The sequence below is a fragment of the Vespa velutina genome, chromosome 2, assembly GCF_912470025.1.
Source record: "Vespa velutina chromosome 2, iVesVel2.1, whole genome shotgun sequence".
Classification (NCBI taxonomy): Eukaryota; Metazoa; Arthropoda; class Insecta; order Hymenoptera; family Vespidae; genus Vespa; species Vespa velutina.
Window position 1 is genome coordinate 9,220,596 of NC_062189.1, and position 23,814 is coordinate 9,244,409.

General features: G+C 33.1%; 2 protein-coding genes across 8 annotated transcripts in view; both read left to right on the forward strand.

The window, feature by feature from the left end:
* The first annotated feature begins 6,833 nt into the window (after window positions 1-6,833).
* Window positions 6,834-18,646, forward strand: LOC124957598 (selenocysteine insertion sequence-binding protein 2-like). Of its 4 annotated transcripts, none has more exons than XM_047514618.1 (7): window positions 6,834-6,936; window positions 7,300-7,657; window positions 7,745-8,367; window positions 8,733-8,953; window positions 9,018-9,172; window positions 9,246-9,414; window positions 9,490-18,646. In XM_047514618.1, exons 2-6 carry the CDS (start codon window positions 7,364-7,366, stop codon window positions 9,411-9,413), a joined length of 1,461 nt encoding a protein of 486 aa, XP_047370574.1. In that variant the 5' UTR covers window positions 6,834-6,936; window positions 7,300-7,363; the 3' UTR covers window position 9,414; window positions 9,490-18,646. The 4 variants fall into 4 exon arrangements, with proteins under 4 accessions (XP_047370574.1, XP_047370570.1, XP_047370571.1 ...); XM_047514614.1 differs by having other exon boundaries at window positions 6,875-7,119; XM_047514615.1 differs by having other exon boundaries at window positions 6,875-7,119; window positions 9,500-18,646.
* Window positions 11,176-23,814, forward strand: part of LOC124957596 — a 41,315-nt gene continuing 28,676 nt past the window's right edge. For all 4 annotated transcript variants that reach the window (XM_047514610.1, XM_047514613.1, XM_047514611.1 and 1 more), the window contains exon 1: window positions 11,176-11,310. The gene's annotated coding sequence lies outside the window, so the exon portion shown is untranslated. The remainder of the gene's footprint in view (window positions 11,311-23,814) is intronic.

Sequence of the window (23,814 nt, forward strand, 5' to 3'; positions counted from 1 at the left end):
TATAAGTATGTTGCGATATTTCGTAAAAGTTCAATCAATCTAATAATGTAAATACATATAATATTTTTTTCTATATGACAATTTTCGAATATTTAAAACCTTTAATGCTCTTTTTCTTGAATGTTTTACTTTTCCGTCCAATTATGCAAAAGCGACGTTCCGAGCAATGAATTCGAAGGAAACTGTCGGAAGAAAGGACGAAGCTAAAGAAGTGTAGTAAAAAACGAGAGGGAGGAAAAGAAAAAATGAGAGTGTTCTCGCATTTAAACGATTTCATAATGTAGGTACATGCGCGGTTGGAAATCTTAATAATATCTCGTCGCATTGTTGGCAAGAGGAAGCAAGGATCCATTGTTTACGAATTTCGAGTGAGCATGAACATTCGTTGAAATCTTCTTGACAGGATACTCAATCTTAATGCTAAATTAACTCTTTGAAGGCGGAAAAAATTGTTCTGAGTTGTAATTTTTTTTTGCCTTTTTATTTAAATTATAACTTCTAGTGTAGACCAACGATACTTTTTCCGAATCGTTTTACGAAGAAAGAAAAGAGAAACCGCAATGGTAAAAGAAAATTGAACGCGAATCGGACGTGTCTGTAAAACGGCGAACGTGAGACGGCATTAATGATACGGTGAAGAAGAAGGGAACGCACAATGCACAGTGGTGAAAGTTTTCCTCGCATACGCCAAGCCGTATTAATGTCACGATCCTCGTACTTGCTAAATGCATCGTGCGAATTTTAATTCTCTTTCCCCTCTTTCTATCTTACTTCCCGTGGGATTTTTCAAGAACGAAGTGTTTTTCAAAGAAAGGCTTTTCTCGTTACGCCCATAGCCTATATTACATTTAGTTGACATAATATATCGAAAAAAAGTACACATAAATATGAAAAATATAATTCTATTTTATTTTTATAAGTACACACACACACATATATATATATATATATATATATATATATATATATTATTAAAAATTTGTAGTCTCATACAATATGTAAAATATTTAACAATTTCTGATCGATAATCGTACGTATCAAAATACGAGTCAAAATTGTTTATGAACTAAATATCTTCAACAATTACGTGTTCTCTTTACACAACTCTTTTACGTCCTAAGCGACTCCGTCGGCTTTGATAAAGTATGCGCATGGAAGTAACACCTTGTATGTGTGTAATTGAATGAGTATTCGTATATAGCGGGCAAAGTGCTTCTCTTCTGTCTCTTTTTCTATCTCTTTTCCGTATATCGAGGTGACATTCAGTGAGATCTACTCGTTTCTTGTCTGCTTACGATCTTACGCGTCAACGAGCGGCAGTCGAAGGTGATGACTTTATGACCATGCTCGTTTGACCTGAAATTATATCCTTAAGTTAACCCTTGCCACTTTAAAGTATACATACTTTCTAATGCAGCGACTTTATCAGATGACTTTCTAGTTGATTGATTGCTCGAATCGATGAGGAGGAGCATTCATTCGATGTTTTCTTCGTTACGTCATAATTTCTAGGTCGAATTAAAATATAAGATTATATAGAAAACGATGTTTAGTGTGACACTCAATCGCATTGACAAATGAAATTAAGAAAATTGCGTAGGACGAAGAGTTAGTAGGAAGAGAAATCATCGATCGTAAACGTGCAAACCGGTCTTGTCTCTTGTGGTTATCTAATTTCTAATACGTTTATTCGCATAGGAAGAAACAAGACGATCAGTTATCTAATCTTTAATATTTCATTCCTTTTCCTTCGTCCGCAGAACATAACGACTCGAAAAAGAGTAAGAATTTTATTGCGGCACGTAGAGCAGCACAGACAACGGATTGTTTCGTTTGAGCGGAAGAAAATAAAATAAAAAAGAGAAGAATAAAGTTTACCACCTGTACCGGTATTCGTGTCTTGTATGTACAGTTACAGGAGTTACATAACAACACTGCTTTAAAACATTGTAGAGAATACGCGTGATAAAGATAACGGTCCTCGGTGCATGGTGCAAATGACATTACGATCTTCGTTCTGTTATATACTCTGTACGTAACTTATATGTGCACGCACACCCCTACCTATGTATATATGTACATATGTACATAGATATATATGTTATAAGTGTCGGAAGAATGGGCTATCGGCATTATCGTAAATCATAACCAAGACGATCTTAAATTTTTCGTTCGTCCTCCGACGCATATCAATTTACCGTACTACTTCTCCTTCCTCATCCTTCATTTACGTTCCTCCCCTCATATCGATTCGGGAGAAGAGTGTAGATACTAATTCAAATGGTTGATTATGTCAAATGGTATCTTTCGCTTGCTCTGCCAGATGTCGCCGGAAATCGCAGGATTTTACGTAAATCACAGATATCGAGTGCGGTCCGATCCGAAGGAGAGAGGGAAATAGAGGAAGATTCGTTCGACATCGATTCGCTCCATCTTTAAAGAAGACGAGCGAGCGAGCGAGTGAAAGGGCGGAGACCCGAATTCTGGAGAGTATCATTAAATCGAATGCAATGTGATTCTCCTCCTTCTCCTCTTCCTTTTTTTCTTCCAAGAAAATACGGTTGTGTTGAGTAACATCGTAATTCGTACATACGAATAATATTGCGACCGAATTAAAATGGATTACTTTTGATCGTTACTCCTCATTGTTATTTCGTCCTTAGAAGTTCGATCCGTATTCACCGATTTCTGCATTTCTAAAGAAAATATATATCATGTGTTAAATCTTTAACCTGAGGAAAGAGTAATTAATAATAACAAAATTATCTACGTTGCATCTGTCGTTTTATTTTATTTTTCCTCTTATGTGTATTTCATATTATACCGGCTTTACTGTTTCTTCCTTTTATTTTGTTCCCGAAAGTAATTTTCATCATTTCTTATTCTCTTTTCTCCCAAAGGAGCCTTAGGGATAAAATTTAACATCGATCTTTCATAAATTCCTGCTTTCATGCAGAAGCTATTAAACTCAACGGCTTTGTGAGAGCGAATGCCTTCTTGTATGCTAATGTACAAAACTTATAATTGCTAATTTTTTAGCCTTTTATATGTATCCTCCCTTTCCTCTTTTTCTTTTGCCTGTTCTTTTTTCACAGCATATTATCGTTTCTCTATTATCAAATCTTTCATCTGGACGTTTACACACGTCCATGTGTTAATAGAAAAAATGACGACTCAACTTGTCCATATTAATTTAGCAAACTACAATGGATACTCGACAAAAGGTGGGAAATAAAAATGAAGGACTGTCCATACCGACAAAATCAATTTTGCGAGATATATCGTTCGTGTGCATAAAGAGGGTCGTTGCATCACGAAGAGATTGAAAGAAAAGACAGAAAGAAAAAGAAAGAGAAAGAGGCTATGCGCTCGGAATAGCAAACACTCGATTTACTAATATGCTTTTAAGCGATATATCTTGACACGTAAATCGCCTCGTGCATATAAAACGATCTCATTTCGTTTACGACATCTCTCCATCCATCTTATCTATCGCAGATTTTCCCTTCGAAATATATATTTATAGTGTCTGTTTTTATCTGCGTTCAAATTACGTAAGAAAACATTCGAAAGAATATTTATATTCCATTGTAATCATTGAGAAAAAAATATTGTGATATTTGCGATTTACAACCGATCAGTTTTTTGTAAACAACTATTTTCGTGAGAATAAGAAAAAATGATAAAAGAGATATTGATTATTGTATTATGATAATTTTTATTTTCCATAACGAATTCCGGTATTTTCAAGAAGACCACTGAAAAAAAAGTAATGTTCAATTAGTGGAAAAAAAAAGTAATGTTCAATTAGACGAACGACGCGAATGCGAGCGACAATGAGTATATGTATTTTCAATTTTACGCTTGGGGCAAAGAGCATCAAAGTACGATTTGCGACCGACTCGTCGCAATGTAATTGTGATAATTGCAAGCAAGTAATTAGGTAATTATACCCACACACATAGATGTTCTTTTCTTTTCTTTATCTTCCTTCATCATTAAGAGATGTTATCAAGTGCTTTCGAATAACTTGAAATAAAGATTTTAAGTAGATTGCAAAATATAAAAGGAAATTTGTAAAAATTCTATAGTCAGTAGGATTAAGGAAAGTAATCGAAAAAATAAGTGGAAAGTAATTAAGACTAATACCTATTTATTCTAATTAGGTACATATACCCGTTGGATAATCTTCCTCGAAAAATGAATCACTCAACAAAAAAGTTTCCACTTAATTCTCGTAGAGGAGACTTTCCATAGAACCCGATCGTTATCTATCAGCCACGTTGGCACTTTTATTCCGAGAAGAAGCAGGGCGAAAGCTGCCGGGACTTATTTCAACGTATATATACATATATGTATGTACGAATTTCACCCATTAAAGTGAAATTTTATACGTTTATACCAAGATAATTGATAAAGTTCGTAATCATCGGTAGGAAACTTTCGGAATGCGATCAAGGAAAAAAGAGAAGATATTGAAAATAAAAAGCAAACGAGAGGATGCGAATAAAAAGTCGTTTATATGCAGTAATTAAATACGAGACTGCGGTTGTAAACTTTCGACAGCAGGTATGGCCCAGCAAGTTTTAATCAACTTCGATGGTTAAAGAGAAAATATATATGATAACAAGTAAGGAAGGGGAGAGAAGTAAAGTAAGAGATTAGCACAGCTTTCCTCGTCACCCAAGGGGTACTGTGCCCGAACGCGTCCCCATTCTTTTACATGGCGGGATCCCCAGGAGGCCTACACCATGCCACACGTGCCACACCACGGAGTACGTGATATTAACGGTCTCGTGTGGAGAACCATAAACGAAAAAGAAAATATAGAGGTGGAGTGATGCGAAAACAGAAGTGTTTTTCATATCCGTATATATAGAGCACTTTATTTTTTTATTCTCGAACTTTTAAGGCACGTATTTCATATATATATACACATGTTTGTATTTAATAATTTTGATAAGTATATATATGTAGATAATTTGGAATACAAGAAATATTTATAAATTAAAATTACGTATGTATACATGTCTGCATATACGGATAGTATACAGATCGTCAACATATGCAAGGAGTCTATAAAATCTCGTAAGAAGTTCATCTTTCTGATTAAATTCCTTCGTTAGCGTGCGGACGATATCGATGTGCTATAAGTTTGTTTGCACGTGAATGTTTGATCAATAAGCGAGTTTGTCACGGTAAAAATATAGGTTCTTTCGTGTTAGAAGATATGCGATCGGATTCACATCGAGATCGGCCGCGTTAATCGAATTTCGATTTAAATTTCGAAATAAATTATTATTACTTATACTACGAATCTTACGGTAGACATGAATGATTGTGTTTACCTCTGCGATGATAAAGAAAAAATTTGAGAGCTTTTTAAAAAACGACACGAACCAATCGAGAAAGAACCGAGCTTACTTTGTATTATAGGCCGAAATGTAGCTTAATGGTTAAATTCACGGACGCGACGAGCTCTCTCTCGGCTACACTGCACACCGTTCACTGGAATAAAAGAGAAGGTAACTCGCGTTACGGGAGGCAGGATCTTTTATACCCTGGAAATTATTGATTTTCCTCTTTCAGTACCTGCTCGGTACCACGTGCGCAGGTCCTTTCAATACGGCGCACGAGCAAGACTTGTAATGTATAGTGCTAATCGTGAAAAACATACGGAGGGATCTCGCTTTAAATCAAAAAAGCTTTTTTCTCTATTTTCTTCTTATGATATTCATCCTATATCTTACATATATAGATAAAATTGTCACATTGCGCACCGACTATTCTCATATTTATCAAAAGTGTGAAACGTCTAACGTTATCACACAAATGAGTACATTAGCAATATTAATATGAATTTATATGGCTAATAACTATAAATCAGGTTAAAGAGAAATCTTCAAAAGAAAAATAGTAGGTAATCCTTCTTCACAGTATTAATGGCCGCCACTGTACGAATGGCAGTACGTATGGCAACACGAGTGTCTCTATGACTGTCGTAAAGGCGAGCTTAACGGCAAAAATATGTACCAGCGGCCGTGTATTACGGTAAATGGTGCCTTTTAACGGAATATACTGCTTTGGTAACATAAGAAAAGAAAGTACACATATATATGTTTTGGTATTAATGGACATTAGGAGAAGAACCACTATGATTTATTTTTTATGAATCTATAGAATTCGGAAAGATTAGTTTTTTCTTTTATATGATCGATCAGTTTTCTTAGTTTAGTTTTAATTTGTTATGGTATCGTAGTACTTTAATATTTCAAGAAAGCAAAAAGAAAGACGTTTAAGGAGATTAATTGTTCCTTTGAGAAAGGACGTATTCTTGCGAATTTAATTACAATTGTGATTTATTGCAAACATTTGATGATTAGCATTATATAATTTGTTTTTATCTGCTATATTGTTTCTAACCATGAATGTAAACAAAATATAAATAATAACGAAGCGTATATTATTATACCATTTTAGTATATTTCAACACGTCAATATTATATTTTCTCATATGCGTATATAATTGTTTAGAATCGTATTGTTTTAATTGTTTTGCACAATTTAATATAGAATTAAAATAGCTTATAATTAGGAATTAGAACTGCTGTTGATCAAGATCGTATAATATCAGAATTTGTAATTAAATTTAATAGTGATTTTAATTACGTTTCATAAAAAGTATAAGATCACGTGATAACAAGCGCGACAAGTATTAGTTCCAATTTATGACGTTAATAGCGTTACTATCTTTCTTCGATGCTACATCGATAATGCAGATTCCGACACGAAAATTGTAGAAAGAAACTTTAACGTTCAGTTGATAACAAACACTGTGACAAAATATATTCAGTTTGTTTGATATCTATGATGTATTCTATTCGTGCCTTTATTAATACGTGTTGGTCTTTATAAGTATAAACATAAGCTTCGAAGGTAGGATGAAATAAGCTTTGTACAAATTAATAATTTTTTCGAATATCTAACAATGCAATATAAATATTAAACTTCAATAAAAGAAGTACTGTGTGAATACATTATGAAGATAATTTTGGTTTGGTAAAAGATATTAAACAATATGGACCAATCCTACAATGCGTACTCTTCTTGGTTATGTCGGTAAGTTCAATAACGTCAAGATATATATGTACATGTTGATTAGTTTATAAAATATAATTATAAAGATTAATTTTTGATTTAATAATTTATAATGCAATGTTAAAGATGATGTTTATCAGATTTATTTATTTTCCACATCATTATAAAATAATTGTACTTATATTTCATGCATTAATATAGATCGCAAACAGAGAATAAATCGCAAAGAGATTTGACGTGGCCTCAGCTTAGCTTTGAAAATCAAATGAAACATACTGCACAGAAAAATGAACAACATTGCAGATATCGTAGTGATGCGAGTATATCAACAGAGATATTTACTCAAGTAAGTTTAAATGAGTCAGAATATCCTGAACTTGGTCAGAAAAATGTAAAGATTAAGAGTTTGCCAGATCTTTTTGTTTCTCATCATGAATCTGTTATCACAGAAACTGTGATACCCTATGTTACAAAAAAAGCAAAACATCAAAAATTGTTAGGATTACATAAGCATAGAAGATCGGAGAAGTTATTTCTTGACTTAAGTAAAGCTTTGGAAGTAAGTAATAAATATTTAAATAATAAATATTTGATTGATATTATTGTATATCAAAAATAATAATTCTTTATTAAATTTAATGTTTAGAATGCAGAATGTTTCATAAATAGGAATAGAAAAAAATCTAGAAAACTAAAGTTCGACGTTTACAAAATAAATTCAAGTGGAACTAACACAAATAAATCAAATGAAAAGGGTTTCCAAATAAGAAAAAATAAATTGTACAATATAAAATTTAAAAAACCATCAAGATTAAAGAGAACGATTATACTAGAACGCTGGAATAATATGAAAATGAAATATCAAGATGAGATCAACACCAGAAAGATAAAAGAAAACGTTATAAATGTGAATAGTATTAATTTGAATACCTTAAAGATTAAATCAGATCCGGAAGTGGATGTAGATTATGTAAAACTTATGTCAACATTGACAGTTTATGATAGAGATTACAGAAACACTATAGTGGAAAACATTTCTGAAGATTCTGTACAATTTCGGCCGGACTTAACTCAGAAATTAGATGAGTTAAAGATTTCGGATGTGAAAGATAAGAATATTTCCACTGCTCCTTATAAAAATGCGTTTAACAATACTAATGATTTAAACGTTTTGCAACGTAATTTGTCTCTTACCGACGAGGATAATGTAGATATTAAACCAAATATTAATAATTTATTAGATGTAAAATATTCCAAAAATTTTAGAGAGTAAGTACTATTACTCTTTCTCGTGGTATGAATACTTGTAACGTTTGAAAATTTCCAAGAAAAAAGGATGAAATGATTAAAGATATTGTGAAATTTAATTTATTCTTGTCAATCTCTGTATAGATCATGCATATATGTATATATTAATGTGTGTATTACAAATGTGTATTCCTAATATAGACAATGAAACGTATATTGTTTGCATAAAATATTATATTCTATAAATAATATATGCCTTGTGTGAAACTCGTTTAGATTATATTATTTGTAATTAATCATGCGTAGTATTATAATGACAATATACTGTTATATGTTATAGAATAAATTAAATTGATATATATTCTGACAGTTCAATTACATTACAGATATTGTAATAATTTAGTAACTTTCTCTCTTAACGAATCCTTGGAAAAATTTTTGTCTGAAATTCGAAGGCTTCAAACAAAACTTTACAATAGAGATCAAAATAAGGGCAAGTATAAACGTCGTTATTACTCGGGCTTAAAAGAGGTTCAAAAACACGTTCTATTAAAAAAAGTGCAATTTGTTGTGATAGCACCGGATATTGAAAAGATTTTATCTGCAGGTAAAATATAACGATTGGATTATTGATCATCGAGTTATAATTACCGAATATTTTATTATTCCAGGTGGTTTGAACGAAGAAATTGACAAATTATTGGAAAATTGCAAAACGCATGAGACAGTTTTTTGCTTTGGTCTCCGTAGGCGGAAGCTAGGATATTATGCTCATGGTAATGGACTCGTAAGTTGTATAGGCATATCTAATTATGCTAATGCCGAGGTAAGCGATCAAGTATGATATCTTGCAAGGTATATCGCTTTTATGGTATATTAATATGTATCTTTCTTGATAGCAATTCTTTTGGAACGTTCTCGTCGAGATAATAATTGCACGGAATATGTTTGAAGAATTGCGAGGAAGATCGGAGAAAATAATTGACATATCGAAAATAATTCAGAAAAATGGTCTCTTAACAGAGAACATTGGAGTTCTGCTCAAGAGTTTAGCGTCAATTAAATAAAGTAACAATCTTAGAAAATCCTCGTATATTGAAAATCAGAGAAACTAATATTAAATTTGCATCTATTTAATTCTAGTAATTCTCAGGATAGAGAAGTATTCATAAGATAAAACAGTTCAGTAGCGAACTGTATCTATGTAACCTTGAGGCGATGAACATCTAGGACATGTCCCGATTCAACTCAAATATGAAAAAGAGGATGTTGGATTTGATAAATGAAGTTTACAACTGTAACAGTAGACGTGGGATTACTTGAAGTTATTTTTTATATAATATATCGATAATAAATTCATAGTGACGAAAATCTATAAAGTTTTCCCACTTTAACATTTGTCAGCTAAAAGAAATGTAGCCACGTAATATCTTTGGATAGTCGGATTAAATAATATATTTGGAAGTCATGCTTTGAAATCTCTTAAAACTCTTTTAAAGTCTTTAATAAGAATAGAAATGTGTAATATTTCGATATAATTTAATGTCTCTACGATTTTTGTCAAGTTAAGTAAAAAATTACTATGGGTTTCGATTTTATCAAAAAATTTATTGGATTTGTACTTTTTTATTATATTTCTAGATACTTAAATTAGACGTATTTTATACTTTTTAAAATGCGTATAATTTCTTATACATTTTAAATGCATCGCTTTCTACATACTTACGCGATTCAAGTTTTTTCTTTAAAGTAATATTTTAGAAAGAGTTTTCATGAGATTGAGCCAATTAAGATGAATATCATCGGATTGTTTTGTTCAAGTTGAAAGAAGGTCGAAGACGTTATTCGAGTATTTTCAGTCTTTCGAAATTTTGCTTCTACGAAACTTGATGTGTCACAAAAAGATTTTAAGAATTCGAGAGAAACGGTGAACGTAGCAATGGCTTCGAGCATATACCAAACAAAATCTCAGTATACTTTTTTTTCATCATTGATATCAAGGCGATAGGCTAAATGGGATAACGAGCAAGATATGTATCTATACTTTCACCTCATTATATATTTTCTTCAAATTTTTGCATAGAAATTCATGAAAGAATTATCAAAGGATTATAAATGGTATTCCATTTATTCGCAATACTATTGAATATTTACGTACCTTCGATACCGATAGATATACTCAGAATATATACAGACTCGATCTTTCTTTTCAGTTCCTTGAATCGAATAACATAATCGTAATATTTATTATAGTATATATGCTTAGGATAAGATCTTAATTTTCAAAGGCGACAGAACAAAGAATAACCTTCAAAATTAAGAGAAGGATACGTATTAGATTGGACCCATTGCTACTATGAAACACATAGTATCAAGATAGTCGTACCAACATAAACGCATACATGCAAGTTGTATCGTTGGGATGCAGCAACGATGGAAAAAGAGAGGAGAGAAGAAAACGAAGAAGGCGAGGCTCGAATGGAAGCTGGAACGGAGCCTTCGTTCTTGCTAGAAAGGAGAGGCAAACGCTGGGACCAATGAGGGACTAGAGAAGTCAGAGGAGGGTCTCAAGCGGGACCGTGAGCTCTCTGTGCGCTTATACGTGTGTGCGTCTGTTGATGCAAGTGCGGTGATTGTACGACCGGTGCTAACTTGCGGAGTCAGTCAGTCAGTCAGTCAGTCGGCTCGGCACCGGCCGCGATGCACCATCAGTAGAATATATACGCGGATTTTCTTCTTATTTGCTTTATTTTCTTTTCATTTCTACCACGTAGCATATATTTTTTTATTTGCATCGTCTTTTGTACCCTTTATCTTCGTTTTTCTTGGCGCCATTTATCTCATTGAGTGTAATCTCATTCTTTTTTGCTTTTTATTGAATTTATCGAGAGTGACCTTGCAAAGGAATTTATCGAGAGTTTGGGAACTTTAGTACCTACTGTGGTTTCTTTGGATTCGTCGAAGGTAAAATATATTTATTATTTTTCAAGGATAAACGTATTGTTTTGCGGCACAGTAATCTTTTTGTATTATCTCAATATTTTTATTTAGCCTAAAAAAGATTCCTAGTAAGACTTTTTTGACCATTAGAACATTATTAAGCATTACAAATAATATACAAATTAACAAATCTTATTTAATAGGTCGAAAAAAAATACTTTGAAGGTGCCAATAATTCAATATTAATCAAGGCTTTATTTAAAATATTAAAAAGATTTTTCTTGTAACATTTGTAAGATTAAGAAAGAGTAAAGTGTAATGTAAAAAAAAAAAATAATTAATTTTATATATTTTATCTACAAAAGTATTAGATTAATTTATGCTAGAATAATTTGACTGTCAACGTCTTAGCAAAGAGTTTATTGGAAACAAAGTATTTCATTGTAACAAAATTACATTTTAGACTGAAATAGGATCGTAGGATAATAAGACAGATAAATAAAATGTACTTCGTGATGTTGATGAAATAGCTAAAGCTGATCAAAAGTTTAGCTTTACGTGTGTAATCCTTCGTTAAATTAGTTTTGCGAAGTAGCACACACTCGGTAAGTTTGTAAAGGATTCTAATCTCGTAAGAGATTACCTTACTCGCGCGATTTTCGATGCAACGAAAGAACGATATATGTAACAGGAGTACGAATCTTCGTATCCTCAATTTCAAAACCCTAAATGATCTTATGCTTCCGGTTCGAATGGTACGCAAGGAGATCGTTCAGTCATTTCGAATTGTGACTATCGCGCATGCTCGTGTGTTCGATAACGATTTCGGATGCCGTTAGGCGTCAATGATCGACGAATCGATGACCGTCCGACGTATATAACAGAAACGTCGTTAAGTTTGACGTCGAAGCAATTCGAAGAAAGAGAAAGAAAGAACGAAGAAAAAAGAGGCAGAAACTCGATTGAAATTAAAACGTTATTAATTTTGAGAAAAAATTGTTGTCTATGAAAAAAATTGTTTCGCCAGTGTATGAAGTTAATGAGTCAGCTACATTGAGCGTTATATCAATGTAGGATGAAACGCTAATTTTTCGAAATGACGTGAACTGTTAACAAGCGGTTTGCTTAATTAATAAATAATGTGTGGATGGAGCAAGGAATCATACGAAAGGAATGATTTTGAAAGAAATCATTTTTAGTTCTTGGATGTATTGTTGAAAATATTATTTCATAGAAAAAGAAGGAATGTTTAAATAGCGTCTCTTGAAATACCACAAGTCGCATCCTTTTCCGTTTCCGTCATGAAATTCGAACGCGATTCCGTGGTAAACAAAGATAGAAAGATAAGAAACGATTCGTTGTTCGTTCGTTGAAATCCCGCCAGGATTTTACTGATAAATCTTTGTATATACCGCGAAGTGGGCGGTTATGTGACACACAAAAAGGTTTCGATGAGATAGAAAATTATCGCGATTAAACAAGAAGCAATAAGAAGACTAGAAAGAAAAGGAATGTGAGGAAGAAAAACGTTTGGAGTCTCTTCGATGTCTCGGCTTATCGGTCAAGGAACTCAGGGCCCAATCAATACTCGTCCGTTTTATCTTCCTTTTCTTCTCTAGTTTCCTCAAGCGTGCATAATAAATGTGAGCGATAGAAAGACTCGTTTCTCTTCGTTGCACATCGTCGAAAGATCGTCATTCTTTTCTTTCTCATTCATACACAGAAATCGAATTTGGTAAGCTAGTAACAGCCAATCGGGAATTCTCAAATTTCAATAATCAATTGTCATTTAAATTCAAGAAAAAATGAAAAATGTAACGTTATCCAAAACAAAAAATTTTCCCTTTAAAGAAGGCATTTACTTAAATGTAACTGCTTTGTCCCTTGAATATGACATTTCTTTAAATACCGAACGATTTTTTAATCTTCTTATGATGTAAAATACTTCTTAGGCAATTATTATATTCGTTAGAATTGCGAAATATCATTTGGATTAAAAAGACTTATGGTGTGTATCAATTGTTTAATGGCTGTCATTTTTTTTGTAGATTTACACAGAAGAAATTGAATATAAAGGGGAAAAATGTATCGCGAGAAAAATGCTTAATATGCATGGACGAAAGAAAGAAAGAGAGAAAGAGAATGTGTATGTGTGTGTGTGAGAGAGAGAGAGAAAGAATCATTATAAAAATGAAATTATCAGAGACAGAATATCTTTATTGTCTCATTGATGTCATTTAGATATTAATTCGCAATTGCTTACAATAATAGTTTTGTTAAAGATTTTCCCCTTTCCATATAGTGGAGAAAAGTAGAAATGACCCTCTTAATTGGCCAAGGCTACTTACGAGATCCAACACCGAGTCTCGACTCGTTTTCTCGAGTGCGTCGCTCTTCTTGTGTATATATATATAAATATATAAAGAACGATCCTCGCGGTCTTTTGCTTTGTCGGTCCGCTTGAAAATCGAGATTCTTTCAAGTAGACGTAGGACAGTCGTTAGCAGTCACGTTGTATGATAAGTCTGTTAGATCTTTAACGATACAGGAAGTATGTGTAAGAAATGCATATTACAACGTGACCTGCATATATGTATTTATTAATTGAAAGAAAAATATTTCGTGTAGTACATATTTCTGTTTTGCAATTCCTACGAAGTTATTGAACGTTGCTACGATTTATTTTTACGATAACTTTATCGGTATTTTTTGGTAAAAGTTTTTCAAAGGCATATCAATGACCATTTATTTAATAGTACTATTATAGTATAACAAGTTTAATCATTAAAGGCAGACGCATCCTATCGTAACATTTTCTATTAACAGATAATTTTTAAAAAAGCGCATGCCAAGAATAAAATGTTTAAACATGTTCGGCGTGAAAAACGAGACTAACGTTCCGTGAACGCTATGGAAGAGTTATAGAATCGGATAATTAATCTAATTCATGAGTAACGAATCGATTGGTCCCAATTAAAATGCGGAGGCTTATTTTTTAATTTACACATGATTGACTTACCTTGGATATTTTAATCTGTTAATCGGAAAAGACAAATTAATTCGTTTTGATGATTTAACTTTTTTTCTAATAAAAGAAATGAATCATTTATTTCTCATTTCTATTGAAAAAGTCTTATACTTCTCGAATTTTCTTCTTACGATACATTAGTTTATTCAAAGATTTCTATCTTCATATGTACCATTTTATTGTTAATCGAAATAAATTTCATATATCCATGTTCACCGATGTAAAACCTTATCGATTTTACAAGATAAATAATCTCAACCATTTTGTTGTGTCACTGGGTGAAATGCGAGAATATGATGATTTCCATCGATGAGCAATAAATGATGTGTTAACGAGTATATTTTTCTTTCGTAATATGAGAACAAATCATTCGTGAGGTCGTCTCTTTGCTGAACCTATTTACATCTGGCGTGCAGCGGTCTCGTATAGGCGAGACTTTAAAATCGAATAGTCGTTCGAATTTTGAGTATATTTTATTTCTATCTCTAAAGAATTGCTTTATTTTTCTGTTATAATAACATAAATATGTATATTATGCGCATGTATGATCGATAACTTTGACATAGTGTTTCGCATTACGCATTCATTCCTCTGATAAGTTTCTCGGATGCATTAGCGAGATCGTGTTAATTACAATTGTGACTCATCTCTCTGTTTTGCACGTTTCTATCGAGGTCTTCCAAAGAATTCCTTTTTTGTCGTTTTCTCTTTTAAAGTCAATGGCTCGTTGCAGTCATTGATGTTCTCTCATTCAAAACTCTATTTTCGATAATATAAATAATAATTTTCAGAGAGAGAAAGAGAAGGAGAGAGGGAGGGAAAGGGAGAGAGAGAGAGAGAGAGGGAGAGAGGGAGAGGGAAAGAGAGAGGGAGAGAAAGGGAGGGAGAGAGTGCTATATTCGCATCGTTGGCTTTTCGCAAAACCGTAGAGTTAACGGGAATACATTTGAGTGGACGCATCCAAGTAGGTAAACGCTAGCAGTTAAGAGCACACACAATTACGTATAGTGGCCTTAGCGCCCTTAGCCTGGCCTCAATGTGACGTATAAAGAATGAAACGGAAGAAAAAAAAGAGGAAAAAAACGATGATTCCACTTGGCATGACGCTTTAAAGAGCCGCTCTGGTAATTAAGCTCGCAAGCTCCTTTTCGAGTGCTCTTGGATGGTATACGATCGCTTTGTTTCAATTGGAAACACATCGAATTATTCTCCACTTTACTACGTGTTTCCACATATGCCACGCCTTCTTTACTTCCATCTCGCATGTGAGATAGACTAGAATAGAATGTAGGGAAAAAAATTTAATTTAGAAAGGAACTCAAAAGGTTGAAACCTGAAAAAAGGAAAAACAATGATCGATATCATTTTCTCGTAATTCTCATCTTTTGAACAAATATTACCCTTTTCTATTCCATTTTTCTTCTTTCTTTTTTCTTTCTTCTTTTTTTACTTTAAAAATGTTATGCTTTTCTCTATAGCTTCTTGTGATCCTCTCGTTTCTTGTACATGTTAAAAGTATACAATTAACTTTATGTTTTAAAACGTAACTTTATATTCTACGTATCATGTACATAAATATAATAGTGATAGTGAATCATTTTACGAATCATCTTGCGAATGACACATTATTTCGAAAAACGAATAAATAAGAAGATTGATATTCTTCTCGTATGTTATCGTCGTTTTAGATTCTGATGACGGTCTGTATTGGGCGCATGTATAAATTAAAACAATATAAGAAAAAAAAGTGAAAAATGTTATTATTAATATAGGATTTGTGAAAAAAGTTGGGCCGTTGGGTAACCTGGACCAGATATCGAATGCGAGTTTTCCGCATTCTGGGTTACTGCTGCTAATCATTAACCTGCTTAAACTCTTTAGACAATTTTTTTACGAATGTCTACTTGTATGAAATGAATGTGCTCCCATAATAAAATGCTATACTTTTTTGACTCAAATAAATCAATTTAAAAGAAATCTAAACATAATAAACATGATAAGAAAACGTGGAAAAAATATTTATCTCTTGGAGGATGGTGAGGTAAGATTGCTTCATGTTGTTATATAGTATAAGCGACAAGCAATTGAAATTAGGTGGAAGAGAATCATAGTTCCGCGACTTTCTTATCTTATTCATTTTCAAAATTTCGATGAGTAGTCATCGTAATTTGAAGAGGCAAAACGAGTATGTCCATATTCAAGGCGATTTTCTATTCACGAACTAGTCGCAAAATCTCGAAACACTATTCTTATTATTAGTCGATAGTAGTATTCCATTCAAGTAAATTTTACTTCTTATTTTTTACTTCTTTTGAGTGTATTGTAAAATATCGAGTCACAATAACACATGGCTAACATGTCCAACCAAAAACAGGATGTGAAGTCTCTTGTTACGTGAGAGTAAATAGATTCTTGAATTTCTAACTACGAAATCTGAAGCTCTCAGATACGAGCACCAAACGACGTCACTCCTTTTCACGGATAGTTTCAAAATTTTTTGTATTATTTCTTTTATGATTAACAATGCACGATTTCGTCAACATATCCTCTTTCAAAAAACTTCAAAGATTACCTTTTCGGTTATTGTAAAGTGCAATTAAAGGAGTAAGAAAACAAACACGGAAAGTGCTTTATTTAACATTTGTTTCTAAAATTGCCAAACGAACTGAATAGATCAAATGAAAGCGCTATAAAACAAGTGCGTAAAAGTGACTTTAAAACATGGTATTTTTATTGATGTACATACTCCCAATGCGTCGACCATTGTAGCAGTCGATTCGCATTAAATCATCTGCGCACGATTCGTCCTTGTCGTTGAAATTTTTCTCTCTCTCTCTCTCTCTCTCTCTCATATATATTTTTTTTAGAAAATCTCATAGGCAATATTTTTTTTATGAGCCGTATTATATAAACAAATATTTTTCTCGTATTGAACGAGAATGATGTTCATTAACTAAGAAAATGGCAACTTTGTAAAGTTTTGCAAAATCGCAACAGAAACGTATGGTTTGATACATATATATTTAAAGTCAAATACTTAAAATGTTATTGTAAAATGTAAATATAGTTGGAGTATTCTAAAAATGGAAAAAAACAATTATAAAACGCAGATACCTCGACAATTTCATTATCACTAACAGATTTGCATTTAGATTTTGTTTTCGAAGAATGTTCGTATCGACATGTCATGATACCCTTGTCAACTTAGAATAATAAAAAAGAAGTGCTTAAGTTTAATGATAAAAACGAAGTTAGAATACATTCTATTATCAAAAGTTTGAAAAAGATTCCGGTTGTCGTAGCATCGATAATCTTTACAAAAAATGTTCAATTAGGCAAACGAGCGGAGAATTAACTAAGATAATTACCCTTGCATCGCGTCCGATAAATTTTTAAGAGCAAAAACGAAACGGCCACGCGAGTTTTCTCTTTCCGTTTTTGTATTTCTTTTGTTAGCTTTTTCTTTTCTTCTCATATTTTTTTTTGTCTATGCAATTAATTACATTCGTTTATATAGCCTGTCATACGATAAATTATCTGTTTATTTTCTCTACAATAATCTTCGAAGTTTATTTTATATAGCTTTATTAATTCCATTCAATTGGTTTATCAGCTTATTTTTCATTATTTCAGAGTTGATTTGTTTCTTATCCATTTCATTATTTCTATTACTTATTATTTTTATTGTTTTTTCATTTCACTATTGATGTATTTAGATAAAATATTACAACTATCGTTTCTTGTTCTTTTCTTCTATTATTTTTTGAAAGGATCATGTAAAGGTAGAAACACGATTTTCCTCGAATTGTTTACGGTTTATTCAATATTGAAAATGTAATAACAGTATTCAAGATCGTATACAGAATCATAAGCAAGATTGATAGGCCATCATCTTCGTAATATACATAAGGAGTTCGCATAGAAGATAGAAAAAACGATTTCTAAATCGCTGAAATGAGATCGAGTTTGACTATTCTGTTTCCCTATGTGAATCCTCGTAGACACAAACGAATGTACAGACGTACATGTGCAATCTTTAATGCGTAATTGAGATAAGTGAAAATACCCACAGAAGAGAAGAAAAAAAAAAGAAAAACGCTTTATCGTTGTCCTTGCTTGCGAACGCAACCATTAGGAAAAAAGAACGAGAATGATGCATTGCAAAAGTGTGATTATTGTCGGAAGTTCGAGTACGATAAAGCCCGCAGCCTTTCAGAGAACACGCAAAATATCGAAAGTATGATTATGCGTATGAAAAAAAAGCTGGGGAGAAAGAGAGAGAGAGAGAGAGAGAGAGAGAGAGAGAGAGAGAGAGAGAGAGAGAGAGAGAGAGAGAGAGAGAAAGTAGGCCTACTTTTTGAGGGGATCGTTTCGTGCATAAAAAAATAGCACGTGCCCACTTGATGCTTCTAATTACACAGACGGGATATTCGAGTGTGAGATCGCCGTACGCAAGCCATTCTCAAAGAGGCAAAAGCGGACGGGTATAATTAATGGTTTGAGTTAAATTGGAGAAAGCAAAGCGTGACTTCTATCAATAGGTTTATGCTTGGCCTACAAGAACAACATTTTGCGTATGGTCTTATAAGGAGATAATCGCGTTCTCCCGATAAGTCGATTACGTTAAAGTTTAAGTCTAGATGTTTCTTTTATGGACCTATAGATTTCAGTGTAGTAAGTTTTTCGAAGTCGTGAAAAAAATAGTTAAACTATTCATTTCGTAATCGTTCACACAAAAAAAAAAATAATTTTGATACAAGCGATAACATGATCGAAAAGAAAGTATTTTCTCTTGTGATCTTCTTGTTGATTGATTTAATCTCTCATGAGTACTTTTTAACTAATAACTTCGTATTGCGTTACGAAAACGGTATAAGATGAAGGATTTTCTCGGGTTTTTTCGTTCTTATAAAACCATATGTCTCTATATGTGAGAAAAAAGAGAGATGGAAGAGAGAGAGAGAGAGAGAGAGAGAGAGAGAGAGAGAGAGAGAGAGAGAGAAGATGGTAACGATGAGCCTGACAACAGGGCGACAGTACCTACTTACCGGACGGATAACTATATAGACGTGATCGGTAATCTCCTTTGACAGGCGGGTTTCATACGTTAGTGGTTTGTCCTATATTTGCTCTCGGAAGTTGATGGAGGGAGAAAGAGAAATAGAGAGAATAGGAAGAGAGACAGAAAGAGAGGGAGAGGGAGAGAGAGAGAGAGAGAGAGAGAGCAGGATAGAGAAATACCTATAGACATGGATGCCGTGCCTGTTTCACTCGACATGGGGATATCTGCGGAAATTAGATTGTTATACGCGAGAACATGGTTATTTCGTGGTCACACGTGTGTCTCTTGAAATACGTGAAAGGAGTATCATTCGTATTTAAAATATTTTTAGGAAAAATTACATTCTTTAAAGAATTTAATCAATTTAATTAATTTAATTTCCCATCTCTCTTCGTATATGGGTACATCCTCTATTTTAAATATGTCCATCGAGAATATTTGAAAGAAGAATTTAAAAAATCCAAGTTGTTAATATATAAGCGATAAAGTGTTAAATTGAGTTTTCCAATTTGTGGAATCCGGTTTGACGTTTAAGAACGGACACGTGCGGAAAAGAGACGATTTATAGTCATGGCTAATTAAGATGTTTCGTGCTACGTAGAAAAGGCGGTGGGATAAAAGAGACATTTTATTTTCTCGCCTTTCGTAATTTCTAAAGTCTTAGACGAGAGAGTCCGTTATAGGGAGTGACACAAAAGCCTTCTTCCTTTTCTTCCTCTTCTTCCTCCTCTTGGTCGTTTCGCGGGAATAGATTTCATGCTTTTCTAGCTACAAGACAGAACTCAAACGAGACTCGTAGTCTCCTGTCTATTCCATACACGGAATATTATTTAATCTGCTAGATAGATCTGCTAATTAAGAAGTGAAAAGCGTGATCGTGCGCCGGAAGAGAAGCCTCGATTCAGCGCGACGAGTTTTAGCCGGAAGTTTGGAGAGAGGAAAACGCACGATCGCCTCTTTAGATTTTTTCTCGCGATCCTGAAGGAAACAAGGAGAGTGGAGGAAATGATGTCATCGATCGGTGTTGTCCCTCAATTGCTCTTCTTTCATTTCTTCTTCACGATTTTTATTTTTTTCTTTATTTCAATTTTCTTTAATGATAATATCTAAGATCACTATATTCTACGTTCACAATAGTTTTTCTTATACGTTTGTAATTATAATTTAAGAATACTCGATTAATTGTTTGATGTCTAAATATAATTAATTTATAATTATGTATCATAAAAAAATGTTGCATCGTCTTTCTTTTCCCAAAATTATTGGCAACTTTCAAAGAATTCCTCTACGTGTTTAAGAACGTCGTACGTTACTGGCATAAGTGAGAATCCATCATAATGCAAGAGACGCGTGCGTATGCATATGCATATTCGTCGATGGGCGGGCAATAAGCGGTTACGCTACCGTTGCTATCACACGAATGAATGGTGGAACGACATGACATCCGGTCCGAAGAATGGTTTGCGAAGAAGGAAACGTCCGTCTGCCGGTGAAGAAAAAATGAAAGAGAGAGAGATAGAAACAGTCCTATGTATTTATTTTCCACGATCGCGGGCTATTTCAAGCTACGATGCCGGTACGCGCGCGCGCGCCTTTCTAAAAGTGCATCGTCTGAGAATGGGTCGTCGAAGGCTCGTAAAACTTTACGACTCGTTTAAGAAGAGAAAAAGGGAGTTCTAAGAGGGTTTAGACGAAGCAGACGTAAACGTAAAAGTTCCTTCTGTTTGATCTCGCTGTCGATAATTTCGTGAAAGGCTTTTCTTTTATTAATAAGCTTATCTTTTGATACTACGTCGTTGTTTATTATTTATGCGTGGTAAAAGCGTGCGTTGAAATCATAATGGAATCGCTAGATTGCACTACGTTTCGCTTAATAGACAAAAATAATAAATTCTAAATGTAAGATCTAAAAAAATCTTAGATCGGGAAATATTAATTAAAAAATGTAGTTTGTAATATTACCTATAATTTTTACTGTATACGTTAATTTATTATTATGAAATTGAATTGTCAAGTTAATACAAAAATCAATGGAGTTTTCATACATGTGCTGTAAACGGAATATTTGTTTTTTTAATTTGATTTTTATAAGTTGAGTACTGTAATATTTTTAATATTAATAAGTAATTTTAATAAAATAATAACAATTTTTCTTAATTTTTTTATATAGAATTTATATAAATTTCGGTAATTTTTAAAAAAATTATCAAAGCCTATGATTTTTTTTTAATTTTGAAGATATTGAACTATACATTGATGTCAGATTTGTTTGTACAAATTTGCCAAGGATAAGAACAATTATCGAAATCCTTTTTTGTTTTATTGAAACGTTAACTCTCGAAGTTTTTGATGGGCTTAAATTAAAGCCACTGTATTATGGGCCAAATTGAGAATTTTAGTAACATTTTAGTAAAAGATGAACTTTCCCATATAAATATCTATTAAATCTGTATTGTTTCTTAAATATCTATAGACTTCAAAAATGAAAAAAATTCAATGAGTCGAGTTGGATTCGTGATGAGTTTAAGTTAAGGCAGTCTGAAAATGTTAAATATCTTTGATTGGTTCTTTAGTTGAGTCGTTAAAAAGCTCGCTTATTCGTTTTACTTTTTCTTGTCGATGAAAACAGAGATTATTAGTTTAATAATATCCATATTCGAAAAAGGAGTCGTTTAATACACGGACGAAGCACTTCCCAAGAATGATTTACAGTTCAGTGTCGATCTACCGTGAAACGACGCATCACGTGACTTTCGCATACTCGCGCTTCTACAATCATGAAGAACTTTTTGCGCGCTTACGTTTGGTAGAGTCGAGATCGTAACGGTACATGGATTTCGTGGACTCGATCGCGTAATCAACCGACACCGTAAACGATTCCGGCCTATTTTATCTCGCTTATTTCTTATGAAATCCCATGAGAATACTATAAGTACGAAAAAGATGAATGTTGTTGCAAAGTTTTCACAAAAATTACTTTTTAAAGGTTGCTATGAAATTACTTTCAAGAGCGAGGAAATCCTTCTTCGAACTTTTCTTAGGACCACAAATAAAACAAGTCGGTGCTCGTTAATCTCGAATGTCTCTTCTGTAAGCTCTTAGGACGCTATATCTGCCCTTTGTTTTCATTTATTCGCAGCTACATCCAAAAATACGTTTTCTCTCAGACTCGTTGAGACCTTTACGAGATACTTTCGAGGGAATACGAGATGCAACGAGGAAAAAAGGAGAATCATTTCCAGCTACGTTCACAGTCGTTTTCTGGATCTTCTGAACTAACGACAAGAGTGTGTCTTGATTTCTATGAGAACTGAAAATAACTCGCTCGACAAACGAGATTAACGAAAAGAGATTTAGAGCGTCCTTAATGCGAATGAGTGTCGCACGTTTTTCTTAATTTGACAGATTTATCTTACTTCTATAACTTTTCATATTATTTTGTAAACCTTCGAACGTTCGCAAAGAAACCAAGTATCGATCGATCGAACAATAGTTTTTCTCCAGCATGTTTTCTAGGGTCGAAATGCCAGCAAAGGTCAATACCGTTCGACCGACATTTCACTCGAAGCATTGTCTATTTATTATAGACAATTCTATGTTCTTTTTTTTGAAAGAATATTCTTCGATTTCATAAATACCATTCTATTCTCTTTTTTCTCTCGAAAAAAACGTGAATCAGTCTCGCAAAAATGTAGATTTCGATTTTATATGAAATATTTCAGAGAAAGTGAGAAAGAATATTTTCGAATAGACATGTTGATTGCTAAAATTCGCATTTTATGTTTTCTATAACTCTAAGCGTTTATAAGTGAATGCCATTGCATTCCTTAACATCGATGGAGGTCGGGCCAAGAGGAAGAGGAAGACCTAACTGTTAATTCGTCCCAAATTCCCTCGCAGAGGAATGGCGTGTTCCCTGCTGAAAGCTTCCAGACTACAGGAGATTCTCTTAGGGCTCGAGTTTCTCCAATGATGCGGATTCTGTGATCGTTCGAAACTGTGGGAGACATTTTTCACTATTTCTCATTGTGTAGCAGAAAGAGTGTTAGACGAAAACTTAATTTTCTTTTTCTTTTTCTTTTTAATGATTTTATTTTTTCGTAAGAACCATTCTTTCTCATTTATAATGACTATGTTGTTTGATTAGTAATGACAAATATAATAATAATAGCAATGAATTCAACTCAACGATACCAATTACTTTATAATTGCGATGTTATTTTATAATTTCGATTCGGTTTAGGTATTTTGTCACATAATGAGAAGATACCAATCGGTGTTTTGCTAAAATTACCATCTTCAGTGGTAATTTTACATATTTTTTGCACCATATCCTCGTTATATTTGATCGACAAATCGTCGAGCGAAGTCAATATTCTTGCATCAAAGGTTAACAATTAAACTGATTTTTTAATTATTATTTGAAAACAAAACAAAT

Coding starts and splice junctions, on each gene's coding strand:
- LOC124957598 (XM_047514614.1), top strand. CDS start 7,079: ATGGACCAATCCTACAATGCGTACTCTTCTTGGTTATGTCG. Junction 7,120..7,299: donor TACTCTTCTTGGTTATGTCG/GTAAGTTCAATA, acceptor GCATTAATATAG/ATCGCAAACAGAGAATAAAT. Junction 9,173..9,245: donor CTAATTATGCTAATGCCGAG/GTAAGCGATCAA, acceptor CTTTCTTGATAG/CAATTCTTTTGGAACGTTCT.